Source organism: Gossypium hirsutum, chromosome A05 (assembly GCF_007990345.1).
Source record: "Gossypium hirsutum isolate 1008001.06 chromosome A05, Gossypium_hirsutum_v2.1, whole genome shotgun sequence".
NCBI lineage: Eukaryota > Viridiplantae > Streptophyta > Magnoliopsida > Malvales > Malvaceae > Gossypium > Gossypium hirsutum.
Genome location: NC_053428.1, coordinates 29,592,824 through 29,614,250, shown reverse-complemented (window position 1 = coordinate 29,614,250; position 21,427 = coordinate 29,592,824). Strand labels below are relative to the sequence as shown.

The 21,427-nt window shown below is 34.2% G+C and overlaps 3 protein-coding genes and 1 pseudogene across 4 annotated transcripts; 3 read left to right on the top strand and 1 right to left on the bottom strand.

Moving 5' to 3' along the window:
- Nucleotides 1-878: 878 nt before the first annotated feature.
- Nucleotides 879-3,495, bottom strand: LOC107941916 (uncharacterized). The gene is made up of 2 exons (XM_016875542.2): nt 2,461-3,495; nt 879-1,740 (listed from the first exon to the last, which is right to left on the bottom strand). Exon 1 carries the CDS (start codon nt 2,960-2,962, stop codon nt 2,483-2,485), a length of 480 nt encoding a protein of 159 aa, XP_016731031.1. The 5' UTR covers nt 2,963-3,495; the 3' UTR covers nt 879-1,740; nt 2,461-2,482.
- Nucleotides 1,284-1,769, top strand: LOC107941915 (uncharacterized). The gene has a single exon (XM_016875541.2). The coding sequence runs from the start codon at nt 1,284-1,286 to the stop codon at nt 1,767-1,769; it is 486 nt and encodes a 161-aa protein (XP_016731030.1).
- A 5,174-nt stretch (nt 3,496-8,669) lies between the features above and the next one.
- On the top strand, nt 8,670-11,340 carry LOC107941917 (interferon-related developmental regulator 1-like; annotated as a pseudogene).
- A 484-nt stretch (nt 11,341-11,824) lies between these two features.
- LOC107941920 (transcription initiation factor TFIID subunit 4b) lies at nt 11,825-17,253 on the top strand. 2 transcript variants are annotated; one of them, XM_016875546.2, is made up of 14 exons: nt 11,825-12,058; nt 12,174-12,279; nt 12,521-13,080; nt 13,203-13,298; nt 13,399-14,310; nt 14,800-14,924; nt 15,046-15,133; nt 15,214-15,349; nt 15,462-15,517; nt 15,590-15,646; nt 15,718-15,858; nt 15,984-16,049; nt 16,136-16,397; nt 16,950-17,253. In XM_016875546.2, the coding sequence occupies exons 1-14, from the start codon at nt 12,020-12,022 to the stop codon at nt 17,126-17,128; spliced, it is 2,823 nt and encodes a 940-aa protein (XP_016731035.1). In that variant the 5' UTR covers nt 11,825-12,019; the 3' UTR covers nt 17,129-17,253. The 2 variants fall into 2 exon arrangements, with proteins under 2 accessions (XP_016731035.1, XP_016731034.1); XM_016875545.2 differs by having other exon boundaries at nt 11,826-12,058; nt 12,518-13,080.
- Nucleotides 17,254-21,427: the final 4,174 nt, after the last annotated feature.

Here is a 21,427-nt window from a genome sequence, read left to right as displayed (position 1 = left end):
CACCACCAATTTACTAAATAGTTGTCTTTTTATTTTTATTTTTTAGATATTATATATTTTTTCAACTTTTAGATGTTAACATGACAAAATATCAAAAGTACAAGTTCAAGTACTAAAATGGACTTAATTGTCTAGGTTAGTGACAAAAAATACATAAATAATTTAGTGTATAATGCTCATAAAAAAGTTGTGTTATTTTAATTAATGAATTTAATCGTTGAATTAGTAGTAAAATTTCCAAAAAAGAAAAGACATAAAATTAAAATTATCAAATTAGAAAAGAATGATTAAACCTACAACAAGCGTGCATGTTACATGATGAATCACTGAATTTTATTGGGTTAGAATTGAAATTTTAAAATTTGAAATTAGGATAATTAAAATTGATCAACTTAATGTGTATGGATTAAATATGCAATTTAGACATAATATGGAGACTAACATACGAGTTCGACCATAAAATTACGTGTAGTGGCCCTTGGTGACTGTGCGCGCACGTGCTTACATCTGTTTATTCACCATCACCACCATATCCTGTTTTAGCTTTTTTTTCTTTTTCTCTTGAACTTTGAAAAGAAAATATTATATTATAAATATGAAAACAATTCAATGAACGTTTGCTTATTTTCCCATAGTAATCTTATTATAAGTTTTAACATAATGTTTAAAATTACTTATTGATTCGAATTTACGTTTTTTTACATTGAATTAAAATTGAAAATAAGTTTTATTTATGAATCATTGCATATTCAAGTTTATTAACTAAATTGTTTAAATATAAATCTATAAAAAAGGTTTTATATAAGATATTAAATTTTCTTTTTAGTTTTATAAATTTGTTTGATTTGATTTTTATATTTCTATTCATTGTCAAATGATTTTGACACCAAAATCAATAAAACCCTTTATTAATGGTACATGTCGATAATTTGATATACTAAAAAAACAATTTACTATAAATTACGTAAAATAAAATAAAAATTACAGTTCCAATAATCGTAATAACTACTGTAAAATTAGTTACGTCCGTGAGGCTGCTTCCACATATTTTGTTTGCCCAAAACCTCTGCTTGCTTTAGAAAAACAACTCCAAATCCAAATCCAACCCCAATCTCTTCCTATTCATAGTCTTATTTTCAACCAACCTCAACTCTTTCCCTCAATAAAACCCTAAATCTTCTTCAACATATTCGTTGTTTTCATCAATCTCCCATTTTCATCATGCGCTCCATTTCCCATCATACAATCACCGAATCCCCAGCATTTCCATCTTCACAATTACAATGAAGAGCAAGGGGCATAACCCAAAACCTGGAACTCGTAACAAGTTCATCCGGTACCTCAAAGTTCCTTTCAAAGCTTTGGGGAAAGCCAGGGATTTTTATGTTAGAAGTTTGACAAGTTGTGCTTCAAGAATCGGCCATGGACATTGCCCCAGTCATTTCCCGGTGGAATACTATGAGTTGCCGAGGAGCTTTTGCGAAAGCTCATCCCCAATGCGTAATGTCAACAAAGATGATGATAAAACAGAGCTTATTAGGGCCGCATCTGTTAGGAGCTCCAGTTATGGAAATGAAATGGACATGTTTTCGCCAAAGCAACTGAGGTTGAAGATGAGATCAAGAGGGTTGCCAAAGAACATGGGCAGAATTGATGAAGACAAGACTTGTGTATTTGAAGATAACGATGTTGTTTTTGAAATGAAAAGAAAGTGTCGTATCAAATCCCAGCATCAGCAACCTATGTCCAAATACAAACGTAAGGTGTGATTTCATTTATATGTATATGTATGTGTGTATACATAAAGAAAAGGCAAACGTTCGGCCAAATGCTTCCACTACCCAAAATACTCAATAAATTGTACTAGGGTATCAAATGCGTGAAAGAACCTTGCATTTCATCAGAAATGAAAAATCCAGAATGAAATTTTCATCAGCAACTTGAGCTTTGGATTCTAAATCAGCTGAAAGCAACACATTACCAAAACATTGCATAGTTCGTGCAATCTTTCGGTAAATCTATTCATGATACATTTTTCTGAATCATCTACTTCAAAGTATGAACTTAATGGAAATGCTTCCACTAACCAAAATGCCTAGCAAAACATACTAAAATTTCACAGTTTCATCATGAAAAAGATAGCTAGTGCACGGAAGAATCTTGCATTCATCAGAAATGAAAATACAATAAGTTTTCCTCAGTAATTACTAGATTAAAATCCCATACATTACCAAAACATTGCATAGTTCATACAATCTTTCGCTAAATCCATTCATAATACATTGTTTCTGAATCATCTACTTCAAAAGTATGAACTTAATGGCAATGCTTCCACTAACCAAAATGCCGAGCAAAATATACTACAATTTCACAGTTTCATCATGAAAAAGATAGCTAGTGCATGGAAGAACCTTGCATTCATCAGAAATGAAAATACAATAAGTTTGCATCAGTAATTACCAGATTAAAACTCCCATCAATGTCAATCCTTAGAAGAGCAACCCGAGCTTTGAATTGCACTGACATTTTGATCTTTAACTTCCCCTTTCCTGACCCAAGCCATCCCTTCATTCCTCTGATTCCCTTCTCCACGCCTATCAAACTTTACGCCATTATATCTCCTATTCCGCTCCGACTTGCCACCACGATAGTTGAGATGAACATTTTGCCCACCATATCTACGATGATCCCCTCTTCTAATCTCACCGTTCATCGACATTGCTTGAAATTTCCGTCCAATCTCCTCCGTACGGTCATGGGTTCTTGGAATGGAACTCAGTCCTAACTCACTTCTCGCCTCAATATTCTCTTCCTCAACACTCGTCAGCTCCGGAGCCTGGAGTTCATCTCCGATCAGCTTCTCCTCCCCTTTACTATGCTCCACACCAGTAGGTAGCGGCGCCTTACTAGTACCTCCCGTCAGTTCCTCCCCCTCGTTAGCTGCCCTAGCTTTTTCCTTCATCTCGTTCCTTTTCTTGTTCTTCGATTTCCACCTTTTCTTCAATTCCTTGCCTTCATTCTCATTGTCGAAATCTTTGGCCGCGGCGGTTTTCTCATCCCTGGGCTTCCCTTCCGCTACATGCTTCCCGTTACCCCGATCAAATCGAGGAATCTGCCTATTCTTACGGCTCTCTCTTCCAGAAACCTCGTCATTCACTCGCTCTTCAAAATTTGTTTCCTTTTCCTCGTGTTGCTGCTGAGTCTCTTGTTTCTCTTCCTTTCCCTTCTGCTTTCCTTCTTTCTCTTTGATCCATCGTTCTTGTAGTTGAAGGAGAGTAACATAATTTGACGGAATTCAAGGCAACCTCTTTTTCCCATTGATTTTTTGGGACACCTCCATTGAAGAACCAACCCAAGAACAACAAGAAATTCAAGCAATAATTAAAAAAAGAAGAAGAAAATTATAAACAAAGAGAACCAGACAGGAGGATTTGAATCAGACAGGAAAAGACCTGAACATCACTCTTACTGACGATAAAACATCTCATTAATTGCGAAATAGCCACAGTTGTTTGGGGCCTAAGTAGCTTAGTTGGGCCCAATGCTGATGACCAATCAGCAAAAATGTATATTTTTTTAAACGACTACACTCCTAATTAAAAATAATTAATAAATTGTATTATTTTTAATTTTTAAAATTTAATATTATCTCTATTAAGAGAAAATCTATTCAAAAAGTTTTGTTTATATTATTATGATATATTATATTTTAAGAATATTTAAATATATTATATATTATTGTATATTTTTTAGGCATATGTTTAGGATCATATTATATATCTTTTCTATAAATATTATATATATTTAAACCTGTTCATGAGTCGGGTTATTCGCCTGGGCTTAAAGGTCTACTCGAAATTTGAGAGGGTTTGAGTAAAAATATTAGGCCAAACAAAATGGGCTTAAGTAAAAAAATTAGACCCGTTTAAAATATGAGCTAGGCTTGAACTTGAACTTGAACATTCAATGCTCGAGCTCGACCTAGTCTATTTTTAAGTTTATAATACTTTATATTATATTATTTTTATATATTATGTAATTTAGAACACATTAAAAAAAACCTATACAATATGTTAATACAACTCTAATGTAAATATTAAAATAATGATATAAAAAAAGTTCAATAAATAAAAAATGTATAAATTTATTATATATTAAAATAATATAATATAAATATTTTAAAAAAATACTCTTAGTACTGTTTAGAGGTGTGCATGGGCCGGGCTACCTGGCCGGGCTCGAAAGCCCGCCCGAAATGTGGGAGGGTTTGAGCAAAAATATAGGCTCGAAAAATGGGCTTGAACAAAAAAATAAGGCCCGTTTAAAAAATAGGCTGGGACTCGGGCAAGGTATTTTTAGCCCGGGCCTGGCCGGGCCCGGCCCAGCCCGAATTCACTAAAGGACAAAAAAATCTGCATATTTTTTTTTATTTTTAAATGTTATTTTCTTGTTGTTTTCTCCATATTTTGCTACCATTTTACTATTATATTACTATTATTTTGTTGTTATTGTTTGGATATTGTATAAAATTTATTTTATTGTTAATTTTTTATTATTTTAAAGGCATTTGTTAATTTTTTTATTATTTTAGAATCATTTGCTTGTTAAGTTGCATTTATTTTTGTATTATTTAAGTCTACATATTTTTCAAAATTTATTTTCAATTTGTTGGGAAATATTTATTTTGATATTTTTAGTATTTTTGATGTATTATATATATTTAAAAATTTATTTTCAATTTGTTGGGAAATATTTATTTTGATATTTTTAGTATTTTTGATGTATTATATATATTTAAAAATAATATAAAATAATATAAAAAATTAATACGGGCGGGCCGGGCCGGGCTCGGGTTTTAGTATTTTTATCTGGGTCGGGTTTGGGCAAAATTTTAGGCCCATTTTTTAGGCCCGGCCTGGCCCGAGCCTAATAAATAGGCATGATTTTTTAGTTGAGCCCGACCCGAACCCGGCCCGGCCTGGCCCATGAACACCTCTAGTACTGTTGGTGTATGGGGATAAAAATAAACTTCTGAGAAATTAACGAATGCTTCAAGACACCTATTAATGCCACTTTCTTTAAAGTTCAATTTGTCCCACCTATATTATGGTGTGCAAAAGAGTTATTGGCAAATGAAACTCGATGATACAATGAAGCTCAGTGACTACCTACGTTTTGCACTGATGGAAACAATTCACTGAGCATTGAGTGGAACATAGTAAGGATATCGATTTCTATAAAGAGTATAGAAATTCTTTATAGAACAATCTAGACATATAAAAGATGGTGGGAGAATAAAAAGAAACTTTATTTTTATTCTTTTGTGTGTTACACAAATGAAAGCCCATTCCTATTTAAAGAAAGTCTCATGTTTATTCATAAGGATATAAATACCAAAAAATGAATAGTCGTATTTTTAGCAATAAGCATAATTATTCGACAGATATCTATTTGGATAATTATGATATTTTGTTATTAATTAAGTGATATAATTCTGTCACTTTAAATAATGACAACTTTTGATTTCTTGCAACTATTTAATTTTTGCTACTTTTAAATTTTTTTTTAGTTCATTCTAATGCCTCTTGTTTACTTTTAATGTCATAATATTGATTTACAGACAATCAATTTAACATTTCATATAATGTTTGCCCATATACTTTAATTTTAAAATTTTAATAACAATTAAATAACATACATTCCTAAACTAAAAGTAAACATAAAAATGCCCTTACTATTTTCTCCTCTAAATACATAAACATAAAAATGCCCTTACTATTTTCTCCTCTAAATACCTTTAAGAAACACACTTATTGTTAGGATCGTCCCGAATAAGCAACGAACAAGTAAAAATAGTAGAAGAAATTGAGAAGATGAACACACAAATTTAACGTGGAAAAACCCCTCAAAAGAGGATAAAAAACCACGGGCAAAGATAAATTTACTATAATGGCAAAAGAATGAAGAGTACAAAAGATGGAGATAAAAACTAAACCCCGAAAACCCGAAAACAAAGAACCCTCAAACGTAAACACAAAATTCTCTGAATGTGTTATGAGTTCTAATCTAATGGGTGTCTCTTGATTCTAAGATTGTAAAGGAGCCTATTTATAGGCTAAATTAGTAAGTCAAATAAACTATACTAATAAATGCTAAATATATTATACTAATAAATACTAAATCTTCTAGAAAGAAAATATATTTTTGTTTAACTTGACTTGCAAGCAATCTCTTAGAATTTGGGTCACACAATTCTAACAATTTCCACCTTGACACGAATTCTTTCAATGCCATCTTTGCCAAAACCCGCCACGGGCCTATCTTGAACTATGCAGGGAATTAAATGAGTCGAATCTATGCTTAGAAGCTGGAAGACTTCTAGCCTTCGACTTGTGCACTGCCAAATCAAAACTAACCCGGGTCTGATTTTCACGAATACAGTGCCCTAACTTTTCAAAACCTGCATCCAAAAGAGAACCTCTCTTCAACGAAACGGTCATACCTTTTTCCCTCCTATGACCAAGTTGCCTCCGCTTCAAATGAGTTGACTTTGACTCCGTAACGGACGAGGGACGTCCGATTTCACCGGTCACTGTAGAACCTTCTAGAATATAAAGACTGCCGGTTCTTTTACCTTTTAACAAAACGAGAGCTCCACGAGATACTTTAATGTCGCTCGACTCGATGTTGATTCTGCATCCTTTCAAGTCTAAAATACTCAAGGAGATGAGATTCTTTCGTAAATCAGGTACATACCTGACATCTGAGAGTGTCCTAATCGTCCCATCGTGTATCCTAATATTAACAGTACCAATACCGATTATTTTACTAGATGAATCGTTTCCCATGTGCACAACTCCACCTTCAACTGAACTGTATGTGGAGAACCATTCTCTATTGGGACACATGTGGAAAGAACATCCTGAATCTAGGATCCACTCAGACGTAAGCTTGGAGTTATCTCTCGTTGACACTAACAAGAAATCATCACCTCCTTCATCGACCAAATTAGCACCAGCTACATCTTCCTCGTTACTCTCAGCAGCTCTTTTATTTCGCAGTTTATAACAATCTGCTTTGACGTGACCTAACTTTTTGCAATAGCGACACCTTTTGTCTCGTTTCTTTGATGCTACCAAAACGGAAGCTTGTCTATCTGCTTTGCTATTCAAATCAAACTTATTGTCGAGTTTGTCTCTACTCAACAAATGACCATTCACATCTTCGAACGAGAGTTTGTCTCTGCCATAAATCAGGGTCTCCCTGAAAGACTTGTATGAAGAGGGTAAAGAGCACAATAATAGCATAGCTTGATCTTCATCGTCAATATGAACCTCAACGTTCTTTAAATCATTTAAAAGAGTAATGAATTGACTGATGTGATCTTTAAGAAGCTCACCTTCGTTCATGCGAAACGTAAATAGACGTTGTTTCAACACTAAACGGTTAGCCAGAGACTTAGTCGCATAAAGAGTTTCTAACCTTTTCCACAAGGCGAATGAGGTCTTCTCCATCAATACCTCCTGCAATACTGTATTCGCGAGGCACAACTGGATTGCAGATAAGGCCTTTTCATCAAGCTCTTCCCATTCTATTTGATTTAGATTCTCAGGCTTTTTCTCTGTAACAACCTTTTTCAAGCCATTTTGAACTAGAATTGCCATCATCCGAACTTGCCACAGATTGAAATTTGTCTCACCATCGAACTTCTCAATTTCAAACCTTGTTGCTGCCATCTCTGATCGGGCTGATCTATGAAAGTTAAACTAGCTCTGATACCACTTGTTAGGATCGTCCCGAATAAGCAACGAACAAGTAAAAATAGTAGAAGAAATTGAGAAGATGAACACACAAATTTAACGTGGAAAAACCCCTCAAAAGAGGATAAAAAACCACGGGCAAAGATAAATTTACTATAATGGCAAAAGAATGAAGAGTACAAAAGATGGAGATAAAAACTAAACCCCGAAAACCCGAAAACAAAGAACCCTCAAACGTAAACACAAAATTCTCTGAATGTGTTATGAGTTCTAATCTAATGGGTGTCTCTTGATTCTAAGATTGTAAAGGAGCCTATTTATAGGCTAAATTAGTAAGTCAAATAAACTATACTAATAAATGCTAATACTAATAAATACTAAATCTTCTAGAAAGAAAATATATTTTTGTTTAACTTGACTTGCAAGCAATCTCTTAGAATTTGGGTCACACAATTCTAACACTTATCAAGGTGGAGTACTGGTAGAAAGCTTTGTACATGCATACTCCCAATGTATAAACCTCCACTAGAATCCAGCCAAACCCCAAACATGCAACACCCGCCTCATAGCCCACTTGGCGCCTGAAATCAACGACTCCTATGTTTGTCAAATTCACAAATTTTTTTTTATAATAGATGGTATCAGTTAATGCCGCTAAACCCAAACCTAACCCCTTTTTTTTTCCTTAGTAGTTAGAACAAGTACAAAAAAAGATAAGAAATAAAAAGGATGCTCTAAATTTTGCATCCTCTTTGTTCTCCTCCAAACAAAATTATTTAGTTTATTTATATATAAACAAGGAAATCCATTTCAATGGTTACATTGTTTTTTCTATTCACTTTTGTTGTCGTCGTCGTCTTCTAAATTTCTAAGCCATTTCATTGTATCCTTCAAATAGCTATCACCAACATGGGAAGACGTAAGAATCTTCTTCCGTTATTTTGTTTTTTATTTTTGGGTTACTTTTTCCTTTAATTTGTTTTGGGGGTTTGTTTGACTTGTTTATTTTCGCTAAATAAAAGAAATTATTTGAATCTGGCAGGTAAAATCCAACGTAAGAATGTGGCGATATTAGATAGCGACGATGATAATAGTAGTGAAACTTCATCGTCGATCGTTTGTTCCGATCAAATGTCTGTTTTTGGTACCGAAGAAGTAGAGTTCAATAAGGAAGTTTAGTAGATGAAGCGATCGATGCTTTATTTGAGAAGAGGTTAGAATTTAGTTATTTTCTTATTTAATAAATTTTTTTGATTAAAATGTGAAGCACTTGAATGGTTTCATCATTTATTAGGGTGAATGTAACATCATTAAAATGTTGGAGATTTTATTTTTATACAATTTCTAAACTATTATTAGAAAAATAAATAATAGAAAAACTGGAAGAAGAAAAATAAATTAATGTTACTAACATATAAGGGTTTTTTATATAGACATCTAATATTTGTATCTTTCCATATCTTTTATAGACATATATCTTTTAATAAAATATCCTTTCAACAAGATTGTGATGTTTTACAAGATAATTTTATATAAAAACGTGTTTTTATAAGATAAGTTTGCATGCAAAAGTTATGTCTTTACGACACAACTATTTGATCAATAATTTGCTGGGTACTTTCTTAAATAACAACATATTATTATCTACCAACATTGACACTCGCAATTATTAAGGGGTTCGACCCGGGAAAAGGCTTTGGAAGTGATTAATGCTGCATTCAATTTCAACTTGCAGTGTCAATTTGTGGAGAATAAGTAAGTGCATGCTCGATTTCATTTATATTGATTTGCAAGAGTTGCTGAATGGATTATGATATACAAGCATACTTCCTTATGGTTCATACTATATGGTTGAATACTTGAATCTATCATATTGTTATTTCATTTTAGCTTGTAGCATCAGTTTGTGGAGAATAAGTGCGTGCTATTTTAAATCCTTCTAGCAATTGCTGAATGGATTACTAGCATGTTTACAGTCGTAGCTAGAAATGATCTATAATATATGGTTGAATACTTGAATCTGTCATATTGTTATTCGGCTTGTTCTTCAGATTTGCCACATTACTTCATCAGTGTTTGAACTGTATCAAGAAAGGGTCCAGCAAAGAGATATCTTTAGCATCCCGTACTATTGGTTAGTTTAAATTCTTAATGTTGACAACCCACATATGCACGCCTCAATGGTCAAGCTGACAATGTCTCTTGGTAGGTTTGTTGGCTTTAACTGTTGGTCCGGGAGTTCATGCGCAGGAAATATTGGAAGAATCAATTACTTCTCTTTCACAAGCTTTTAACTCCGGTTCAGAATCTTCTAAGATCATTTCGGTATGAAGAAATTGAATAAGGATTGGAATTCTTTCTTCCTCTAGTACATTGTTCCAGTTGTTTTTTAAATGCTTTGGTTTCTTATTGTAGATACCGAACTGTTTGGCTGTCATCACTTTTGTCGGGGCAAATGGTCCTGAGGAAATAGAAAAATCAATGCAAATTATGTGGCAAATAATTCATCCAAAACTAGGTTCTAATGTAAGTATACATTTTTGATTTTCACTAATTGAAAAGCATATTATATATGTATTAGTTATTGCTAACAACTGAGGATTAATTAGTTTTGCTTGACTTGTAGGTTATTGCTATCAAACCTTCTGCACCTATAATAACAACAGCTGTGTCTTCCTGGTCGTTTCTCTTGACTACCATGGATGGCTGGAGACCTAGCCCCAAACTTTGGCAAGAGTGAGTTAACTCTCTAGTTCATATGCTGTTTATTCTTTTCATCCAGAAATTTAGTTTCTTTACAATCCCTTTGTTCATATGTAGCGTAGACAAATTATTTAAACCTCAAAAATGCGAGTCAATGAGCTTCGTTGATTTGAATTATGGTCCTACAATAATATACCAACACAAACCTGGCTAACAAGTAACTCCCATGGCCAAGAGACTGACTGCCTTGGGGAAATTATGCAGGTCCGTTACCTATTTGTCTAGTTTGCTAGATAATGATGACCGATCCATGCGGATCGCTGCTGGTGAAGTATTGTCTCTTATTTTTGAGATGGGAAGCTTAGAGAAGTTTGTAGCTGAAACTAAAGGTTACATTGATGGTTCAGCTTTAGAAGGAAATAAAACTAAAGACAGGTTCTCACATATACAAGGACTGAAGGGGAAAATTCTAAATCAAGCTCGAGACCTCTCCGTGGAAGCTGGTGGTAAAGGTTCTTCCAAGAAAGATCTTAATAACCAGAATCCAATTGAGTACATACCTAATTATATAATTTAAACATTCGAATACTTAAATTTGACTTACTGAAGTGGATATGGATAAATTGAGTTCGAATTTCATTTATTAAACCCCCAATGACTTCCTACTGTGGTTTAAACCTACAATTAGACTTGATCATGGGTCGGGTTACTCGGTCCGACCCGAAAGCTCGTTTGAAATGTAAGAGGGTTTAGGTAAAAATATAAGTCCGAAAAATGAGCTTAGATAAAAAAAAGAAGACCCGTTTAAAAAACAGGCCGGGCCGGGCCGGTCCTCGAGTAAGACATTTTGACTCGGGCCAGACCCGGCTTGGTCTGAATTCACTAAAGGACAAAAAAATTTGCTATTTTTTTAAATATTATTTTCTCTCTATTTTGCTATTATTTTACTATTATTTGTTACTATTTTGTTGTTATTGTTTGGATATTGTATAAAACTTATTTTATTGTTAATTCTGTTATTATTTTAAAGGCATTTGTTATTTTTTAATTATTTTAGAGGTATTCGTTTGTTAAGTTGCATTTGTCTTAGGGTTATTTAAGTCTACATATTTTTTAAAATTTATTTCTAATTTATTGAAAAATATTTATTTTCATATTTTTAATATTTTTGATGTATTATATATATTTAAAAATTATATAAAAAATTAATACAGATGAATTAGGTCACACTTAGGAAAAATTTTAATTTTATTTTTCGGGCGAAGTCCAAAGTAAACAGACATCAATTTTTATTTGGGCCTGGCCATGGGCTTTAGTATAGGCCTCCTATAGTCTATATAAGCTAAGGAACAACGTCGGTAGACGCTTTCCTTGGTTTCTCGATTCACTGTATACAACTACTCTTTCACCTTTTGTGAAGTTCTCAAATATTTTTTTCTTCTCAGTATCCTTTTTTTTTTTGAAATACTGTACTTAATTATAATCCTGTAAGCTGAACGATTCCCGCTGAGCAGCCGGCGAGGCAGAACGGCAGCCGGTTGCAGGTATAACTTGTGATGGACCCTTCCATAGTGAAGCTCCTTGAAGAAGAAGAGGTTTTTCTTTGTTCTGGAATTTTTTTTTTACTCTCCGCTATTTTTCTAGAATTCGTAATAAGTGAAGGTTATTTAATCTGATTTTCCAATTTCTGTCTTAAAAAACTGTTAATAGGACGAGTCTATGCATTCTGGAGCTGACGTTGAGGCTTTCCAGGCGGCGTTGAATCGAGACATTGAAGGCGATGCGTCGAATTCTCAGCAGTCTGGTTCAAATATCGGTATCATCCTTTTCTTATTTTTTTGGTTTTCGTTTTTATTTGGCTTCTAATTTTCCAGACTAAGAGACTAGATTTGGTTTTATAAATAGTACCTTTAGAGTGGAATTTAGTAATTTTTGTTTATTAAGGGTTAAAATTTCTTAATTGAGAGTATAATTAGCTTACTTTTGTGTTAATTGTTGGTTATGAATTGGTTCTCCTCGGAATTTCATCCGTGTCTACGTTTTAAAAAATACAGCAGTTCTGTCTCAAGGAAGCAATCCAGCTTCCAGTCAATCGGTTGCGCAATGGCCGGCCTCGGGGCAAGACGGAAACTCCAACTTTCAAAATCAACAAGTCCTTCAAAGTGCACAGCAACAGCAGCAGACTTTGTCTGAATCAGAGCAAAAGCAGCACGGAGCTGTTGTCACTGGAAGTCAGCAACAAGTGCAACAGCCAAATGATGTTCCAAAAGAACATAGTCGTCTACCACCACAACAAAAACAACCCCAAGAGGACCATCCACAAGGAGTGACCGAACAAATTCCTGCCCCAGTTCCTCAAACTACTGGGATTCAGAGCCAGACTACTGAAAAAAGTCCCATCTCGCGTGAACCTGAGAGAACCAATAATCAAGACAGTGAATCACAATATGCGAAATTACAGAAGCTGAGTAATCATCAGGCCAGCGGAGCAGAGCAGCCAAATAGTCCTATGAATCGAGGAAAACAAGTTCCATTTGCCGTGTTGTTGCCTGCTTTACTGCCTCAACTTGATAAAGATAGAGCCATGCAGCTTCATACTCTGTATGGTAAACTAAAGGTCGATTTTTAATATAAACCAATATGCTACGATTCTCCTGTTTATTTAGTAATGGATGAAATAGAAGGAATGGAAAATTTTTTGCCCTTATTTCTGATTTTTCTATTGGATTTATCTGATAGAAAAATGAAATTGCAAAAGACGGATTTGTTAGGCACATGAGAGATATTGTAGGAGATCAGATGCTGAGGTTGGCGGTTAACAAGTTACAAGTTCAGGTGAACACAAATGTCCCATGTTATTAAAGTGAAAACTGATGCTTTAGTTGATTGCATGTTAATTTTGGAAACGAGCTAAAGCTCATATTGATACTTTCAGATGAGTTCCAATCAATTCCCATTACAGTCCCCAGCAGGATTACGGCAGAATACTCCTCGGATGCCCTCTGTTGGCAGTGCCACACAGTTCGCTGGCCCACATTCATTAGCTCAGCTGCACCAAAAGGGTCCTAATTCTCCTGCCAATTCATCTCATGCCCCCTCTACACCAGTCCCCATGCAGACTAATTCAAGTTATTTATCTGGTGAAAACAAGGCTCAAAAATCTCAAGACATGGATTGCCAATCAGATTCTCGCTTTGGAATGCTAGGTAGTCAAATTTCTTCCACTGGTTCAACCACTGTGAATCAAGAAAGAGGTCGTCCTTCAATTCCGGCACAAGGAATTAACAAGCAACAGCAACAACATTTGAATTTCCCACAAACTTCATTCGCCATGTATGGGAGTAATAATTATCATACATATTCTGGGCCAAATGTTAATACTTCGGGTTCCTCTTTAAAGCCTCAACCTCATGATTCACAAATGAGGCCAACTGCACATCAAAGCATGGGATCAAATCCTGCTGTAGGAGGATCAACCCAGGCAATGAACATGATGAGTGGGCCTAAGCTTGAGAGGCAAAACTCTAGTAATGACCCAAATAGATTGCAGGGCACATCACTTTCTCACTTTTCTAGTGGTTCAGTTCCTTGGCAAGCCTCTCCGAGTAAGGAGCTGAATCCTGGCCCTTTTTCATCAGCGACATATGTGAAACAGGAATCTGCTGATCAAGGTGCTGACCAGCACAGATCTCATTTGCCTGCAACCCAGGGAGTCTCGACTACACTAGCTGAACAAGGGAAGGCAGTTACAACTACTGCAAAGGATGAGCCTGGAGAGAAGCAGTCTTCTAGAGTTGCCTTCACAACAACACCCTCCATCACAGCACAATTGGATTCTAATGTCCTGGTAATCTCATCTTACTCTATGTTTTCTCATTGTGATATCTTGATGGATGATTTGGATGCTCTTGCCGATGCCGACCACTTCGTTTTAAAAGTTTACATGATTTTTTTTTTTTGCACCAAGCATTTACCATCTTCGAGCGATACCTTGTTTTACATGAATTGCTAGGTATGATCAATTTGATGTCAAGGCCATGTTGTTTCTAGGACAAGTGCCCTTGACCTATGTAAATGGATCAATTGCTCTCCTGCTGACTTGTTGGATTTAGCTCTTCAGTTGTTCCAACTTTATAGTAGAGTAGGCAAACTTTCCAAAATCTGTGCTACAAAACAGTGTTTACCATGCAATAATATAAATGCCATTATTCTTGATTTCACTTTCTATTCAGTTAACATATTTGACACTTGTATAGTTTAGTGTTTTCCCCAGTGAAGTGCATGCGTATGACTTTTTTTTTCTTTTGTTGAATTTCACATTCTTGTTTTTTATCAGTTGGGCTCTAGGAATCCATCTGTGCCTGCTCCAACTGGGATGAATGCAAGAACTCCTCAAAAAAAGCCTTCTATTGGCCAGAAGAAACCACTGGAAGCTCTTGGTTCATCACCACCACCATCAAGGTTAAATAACTCTCTCTGTCACTTCATTGCCTGGAATTATTATCTAGGATCAACTGAGACTCCTTGATGTTTAACTTTTATTAAATCATTTTTCACCCATATTCAATGGGGTTTCCTACAGTAAGAAGCAAAAAGTGTCTGGAGCATTTTCAGATCAGAGCATTGAACAACTAAATGATGTCACTGCTGTCAGTGGAGTCAATCTCAGGGTATGATACTTTATGGTCATCTTATTAAGTTGTTATGAAAAGAAATAGAAGCCCTTAATTGACATCCTGCTATTAAATAGGAAGAAGAGGAGCAACTATTGTCTGGTCCCAAGGATGAGAGTCGAGTTTCAGAAGCATCCAGAAGGGTTGTGCAAGAGGAAGAAGAAAGACTATTTTTGAAGAAAACCCCTTTGCAGAAGAAATTGGCTGAAATTAGTTAATGTTCTTTATATCTCCCTGGTCCAAAGTTCGTTAATGCATCATACATTTACATTCTACATTTCATTATAAGCCATAATCATGTCTGCTTTTACGGGTCTTCTTGCAGTGGCCAAAAGTGGTTTGAAGAATATAAGCAATGATGTTGAACGATGCTTGTCCCTGGTGAGATGCTAACTTCTTGGCCCTTTCCTTTATATTGAGTTTATACATTTCCTCATGTATCTGAATCTCCAGAGCGTGGAGGAAAGAATGCGTGGGCTCATATGCAATTTAATCAGACTGTCGAAACAGGTCAGTCTCTGTTCCTCTCAGTTAACATGAATTTTCTTTAAGTTTCTCTTATTTGAATGGATCCCTTGTAGCGTGTTGATATTGAGAAGCCTAGGCACCGGACAGTTATCACCTCGGATGTTCGGCAGCAAATTATGATGATGAACCAGAATGCTAGGGGAGAATGGGAGAAAAAGCAGGCTGAGGCAGAGAAGCTCCAGAAACTTAATGAAGTGGGTGCTGTTTTTATTTACATGATATGATTATCTGTAATGCATTAAAAATGAGGGTGTCAAGGAGGAAAATGAGACTGCCGTTTATTCCTTAACATTGTATATGTTCAATTTTGTGGATGCAGCCTGAGGCTGAGACTGCCTTTGATGGTGACAAGGAGAAAGATGACAGTCGAGTAAAAGCAGTAAAGGTATTATGAATGAGTGATTTTCCATGCATTATATGTGCCTTAGTAATCCAAATAAGAGGAGTAACTAACTTTCCATTTATGTTTAGGTAAATAAGGAGGAGGATGACAAGATGAGGACCACTGCTGCAAATGTTGCTGCTCGTGCTGCTGTTGGAGGGGATGACATGCTGTCAAAATGGCAGCTTATGGCTGAGCAAGCTCGCCAGAAACGTGAGGGAGGAACGGATGCGGCATCTGGTTCACAGGCAAGTAAAGATGCAAACCGCAGGCCTTTATCTGCATCTGGGAAAAGTACAAAGGACAATCAAGAATCTGAAAAGAGGGGCCCTCTCAATCCTCATGGATCTGGTAAGCTTGGCTCTTGTCTAGATCTATTATTGTTTTAATTTTGATGCTTTTATTTAACTGGTTAATATTGTTGTAAGGTTCATCATGTGTACTGTAGCATCCGAGCAATTCAGAATTGGTTCCTATTATGTTTTTTCAGTGAAACTGTTTCTTGTATTGAACCATGAAAGCAATGCATGGTCATAAACCTGAACCTGATGGTACTATGCACTTTCATATACTAAAAATTAGGAAATTAGACTGTTGATTTGTACAAATTATTTTTGAGCATGTGTAGAGCAATTGTACTGTTATGAAATTGCTCAAACATCTAGCTATATCAACGTTGTGTAAGGTATTAATGCATTGACAAAACCCTAAAAATTGTGTATTATGACTATTATATATGCTTGCCTTAAGAGCTCAGAGTTGGTTTCTTTTCAGATCAAGTCGTTCCTCCACTGCTTGTTCCAAATGTATCATAACACAACTCGTAATTTCTGCGGAATATGTTCCGTTACCAAGTTGTTATCGTATATTTACTTTGGTTTCCACTCTACTTCCTTCCAACAGGGACAAGCAAGAAATTTGGCCGGAACCAAGGTACGACACTCACGGCCCATGCTAGAGTGGCTCGTACTATTTCCATTAAGGATGTGATTGCAGTTCTGGAAAGAGAGCCCCAAATGTCAAAGTCTACACTTATTTATGGCTTGTACAAAAAAACCTGCTCCGAATCTAAAGCGGAGTGATTATAGTGCACCTTTTATACATTTGGTGTTTCGTGTTTGCCATTACATAAAATGGGATTTGAGATGTCCATGACTGTATCTTTAGAATTAATGGAAGAAAAAACAGGTAGATAATTGAATTTTCAGGTTTTTAAGTGCAGTATCAACCTGATCTTACTACATTCTGTGGAATCTTTTATTTATTTATTTTAGTGTGTCCATTATCATCTTATCCAATTTTTACTACGATAGATAATTCTTGTTTTCATTTTATTAGGGTACAAATATCGCCCCCTTTTTTAATGAATAAAATGCGTCTTCTTTTTGAATCCCATCCGGGTTTCAATTTTCTTTCTTATTGAATGAATTCAAAATAAAGTGATTTTTTAAAAAAAAAAAATCAAAATGTCCTAATTTTTAAATTAAAAAAAAGTAAATGAGTTAAATTTTTAAAATTAAAAGTAGGGAATAAGTGTTAAATGTACAATAGAGATTTGTAATATATTTTAATATTTAAATTTTTACCCTTGGTTTGACAACCTTACATTAAGTGGGGGAAGCATATTGTATTAATTTAAAGTTTTGATAAAATTTGGTGATATTATTCATAAAAGAATTAAATAAAAATAATCAAAGTGTTATATAAATATATATATAATTATGAAGAGATTTATGCTTTTTTTTAATGATGAATATTTTAAAAAAGAAAACAGTAGTCAATTTTTTTAAAGAGGAAGGTATTGTCCATGATGAACAATCTTCATTCACATTATGAATAAACCAATTTTAATTAGTTCTAATACTTTTCTCTTATTATAAAGAATTAAAAAAGAAAAGGTTGCTTTGAAAACTATAATAGTTAGAGCTTTTTTTTTATGCAAATAAAATTTAATTAAGCTAGCCCCTCTATTGGGGTCTTCCAAAATGTGTATACCAGCTATTCTATTACAAACTATCTTGGCTAGAGCATTTGTGATCTTATTCTCTTTTTTAGGAATGTGTTGAATATGATAATGGGACACTTTTGTTATAAGTTGTTGGATTCTCCTAATCAAAGTTGACTTGTGACATTTTACAGGATCTTCTTGAATGGCAACAATAGTTTCGAGATTATTAATTTGAATTAAATTGCATTGAAAATCTCTATCCAAAGAGAGTTGTGAGCCATTCAAGATACCCCACAATTCAACATACATAACAAAACAATTGCCTAAGTATCTGTAGAACCCAAAGATCCAAGCACAGTTAGAGTCTCGTAGTAGGCCCACAGCTGCGGCAAAATCATCCTCAATTTTAACCGATTCATCAGTACTCAAACAAACCCAATTGCAAGCCAAAGGAGAAGAAGCGAGGGGAGTGCGGGAGTTATGAGAGTGTGTCTTTGAAGCGGTAACATATCGCCTGGTACAACTGTAGAAAACCTTGATGATAGTCTCCGTTCCAGGTAATATCTTGGAACACAAAGCAATTTTGATTCTTCCAAATGCACCAAGATATCATCCTAAAAATGCAAGCCCAATCAATTGCATCCAAATCAAGAGATAACTTATTTTGGAGGTTATCACACATCCATTCATGAACGAATCTGGAGAAAAAACGAGTTCTCTTTTCGACTGGAAGAAGTTTATCTCAAAAATCTTTGGTCCAAAACAATCTTTAAGTACATGTGGTAGCTCTTCAGAATCATAACCACAAAATTTACAGGAGCTATCATTTCCTATGCCTCTCCTTACCCTTTCCACATTTGTGAGTAATTTGGCTTTAAGAACGAGCCAAATGAAGACTTGGATATGCTGAGTTCCTTGGAACTTCCACGGTAACTCCCAAATGGCCTCTTTTGAATTCTGTGTTCCCTCCCTAATCTAGCCATAAGCGCTTTTCAGTGTTCCCTTTTTATACAAAGAAAGTCAAAGTTTAAGTTAGAGGGTTCATCTCAGTGCATCTTCGCTGCATTTGTGACACTTGAAGTCTAGTTTTCTTGAATTTGATTCCGAGTAGTACAAATAAACAAACAAGAAAGAGTAGAGATCAAAGTCGTATTAAACTGGAAATCCAAAACACCCTGAATGTAGAACATGGATGTATGTAAAATCTATATGACTGTTATTTACAGGGATTAAGGTGGCATTTTAAAAAAAAACTAATTTAATTAATTAATTACGAAAATAATCCAAATAAAAATTATATACAAAAATAATCTGAAATCCAGAGAATCTACTTGTGCCACTTAACACACCAATGGCACCAGCCTCCAATGATAAGCCGACGACCGATTTTTTTCTTTTAGAAAGAATTTTTTTGGGTGCACCACTATGTCAAGCGGCATCAGTATGTATTTTTCACAATACTCGTGAAAAATATGGCTGCGTTTTAGGGGGGAAAAGCCAAGAAATCGCTCCCTTGAGGAAGCGTTTTTTGCCACGTCAGCCAAAAATGCTCTTACGTGGAAGCGTTGTGCAAACGTGGCAAAAAAGGCTTCCTCAAGGGTGCAATTTGCTCATTACTTTTAGATGTTAGGGCTATTCGCATGTTTAGTCCCTATGGTTTTTTTTGTTTTTAGGGTTAGGGTTTTGGTAAAATAAGTTAGGGTTTTAGAGTTTTAGTATTTTTTAAAAATAAATCACGATTTAGTGTTATTTTCTAAAAATTATTTAAATTAGGGTTAATGGTTTTTAAATAAATTAAGTTAGGGTTTTAAACAAATTAGGGCTTAGGGTTTGTGGTTTTAAATAGTTAAGTAAATTAGGGTTCTAGGATTTTAAATAAATTAAGTTAGTGTTTAAAATAAATTAAATTAGGGTTTAGTGTTTATTAAATTAGGATTTATGTTTTTAAATAGATTAAGTAAATTAGGGTTTTAAGGTTTAAAATAAATTAAGTTAGGGTTTTAAATAAATTAAATTAGCAGTTATATTTTTTGGTTAAAATTAATTAAATTAGGGTTTTAGGGTTTTAAATAAATTAAGTTAGGTTTTAAAATAAATTAAATTAGGGTTTTGGGTTTATTAAATTAGGGTTTATATTTATAGGTTGAAATTAATTAAATTAAGGTTCTAGGGTTTTAAATAAATTAAGTTAGGGTTTAAAATAAATTAAATTAGGGTTTAGGGTTAAAATAAATTAAATTATGGTTTAGGGTTTTTTAAAATAACATTGTGTTTATTCTTTTTAACAAAATTGACTATTTTTACCCTTAAAAATTTTTTTTAAGAAGACATTTTTGAATAAATAGTGTCAAAAAGCTTCAAGCAAGATGCACTGTAAGCAAAAATCCAGAAAAAAGCTGTAATAGCCCTAATTTGACCCTAGTCGGGAAGTGGTTTCGGGACCACAAAACTGAGTCATGAAAATAATTAAATGTTAAATTTCATGTCTATTATATGAGATAATGCATGTGTGAAAAGTTTCGTGCTTTAATTATGTCATTTGTATGTGAAATTTATTAAATAGGACTTATGTGAGACAATTGTGAAATGTGATAGGTTAATTTTAAAGTGGTCTATTAATGCATGTCATAAAGAGGATGGACTTGCATGTCAAATATCCATTTTTTTAGTAGTGGCCGGCCATGATAGTGGTTTATATAAAATATATGTATTATTTATTAGTTAAGTGGCTTTATATTTTATAATATAGATGAATAAAATCATAATAATAATAGAAATAATGGTGAAGAAAACAAAGTCTCATCTTTGTTCTTCTTAGCCGAACTTAAAGAAAGAAAAAGAGGAGCAAGACATTCGGCCATTTGAAACATAAGGAAGGTTAGTAAATTATGTTAAATTTTTGAAATTGTAGCTTGTTTTAAGTTAATTATCATGTTTCTTATTTAGCCCATGCCAAAACTTTGAATTTTGAGTGATGAATTGAGCATTAGGTTATGGTAGATAAGGAAGGAATTTGATTATTGCCTTTAAGTTTTGATGAAGAATTGTTGATGAAAGAAGTTGATCTTGTTAAAAATATAAATTGCTAATACTCATATGTGTAATAGCCGAACATGGGTTTGCTTAATGTCTTGAACAAATGCTGTTTGGGGTGTTTTGAAATGAATAAATTAAATGTTTGATCATCTAAGTGTTCGGCATTGTACATGATTTTTTTTAGAGTATGATTTTGAATAATATGAGTATTGGAATATGAGTAGTGTTATGCATAGGTAAAATTTTAATGTTCGGCTTTGGTAGTATATATGTATAATTAATCCATTTATCTAATAATATATAAGATGTTAAATAATAAGATTTTGATGACTTGTGTTTAATGACATTCGGCCAAGGATCATATGTGCTTGCTAATTCGGTATAAGTGTATAGGTGC

Bases quoted from the DNA above. Each gene is read 5' to 3' on its own strand.
- LOC107941915 (XM_016875541.2), top strand. From the start codon at position 1,284: ATGAAGAGCAAGGGGCATAACCCAAAACCTGGAACTCGTAACAAGTTC.
- LOC107941916 (XM_016875542.2), bottom strand. From the start codon at position 2,962: ATGAAGGAAAAAGCTAGGGCAGCTAACGAGGGGGAGGAACTGACGGGA.
- LOC107941920 (XM_016875545.2), top strand. From the start codon at position 12,020: ATGGACCCTTCCATAGTGAAGCTCCTTGAAGAAGAAGAG. The intron at 13,081-13,202 runs GTCGATTTTTAA...TTTATCTGATAG, and splicing joins CTCTGTATGGTAAACTAAAG to AAAAATGAAATTGCAAAAGA. The intron at 16,398-16,949 runs GTAAGCTTGGCT...TCCTTCCAACAG, and splicing joins TCTCAATCCTCATGGATCTG to GGACAAGCAAGAAATTTGGC.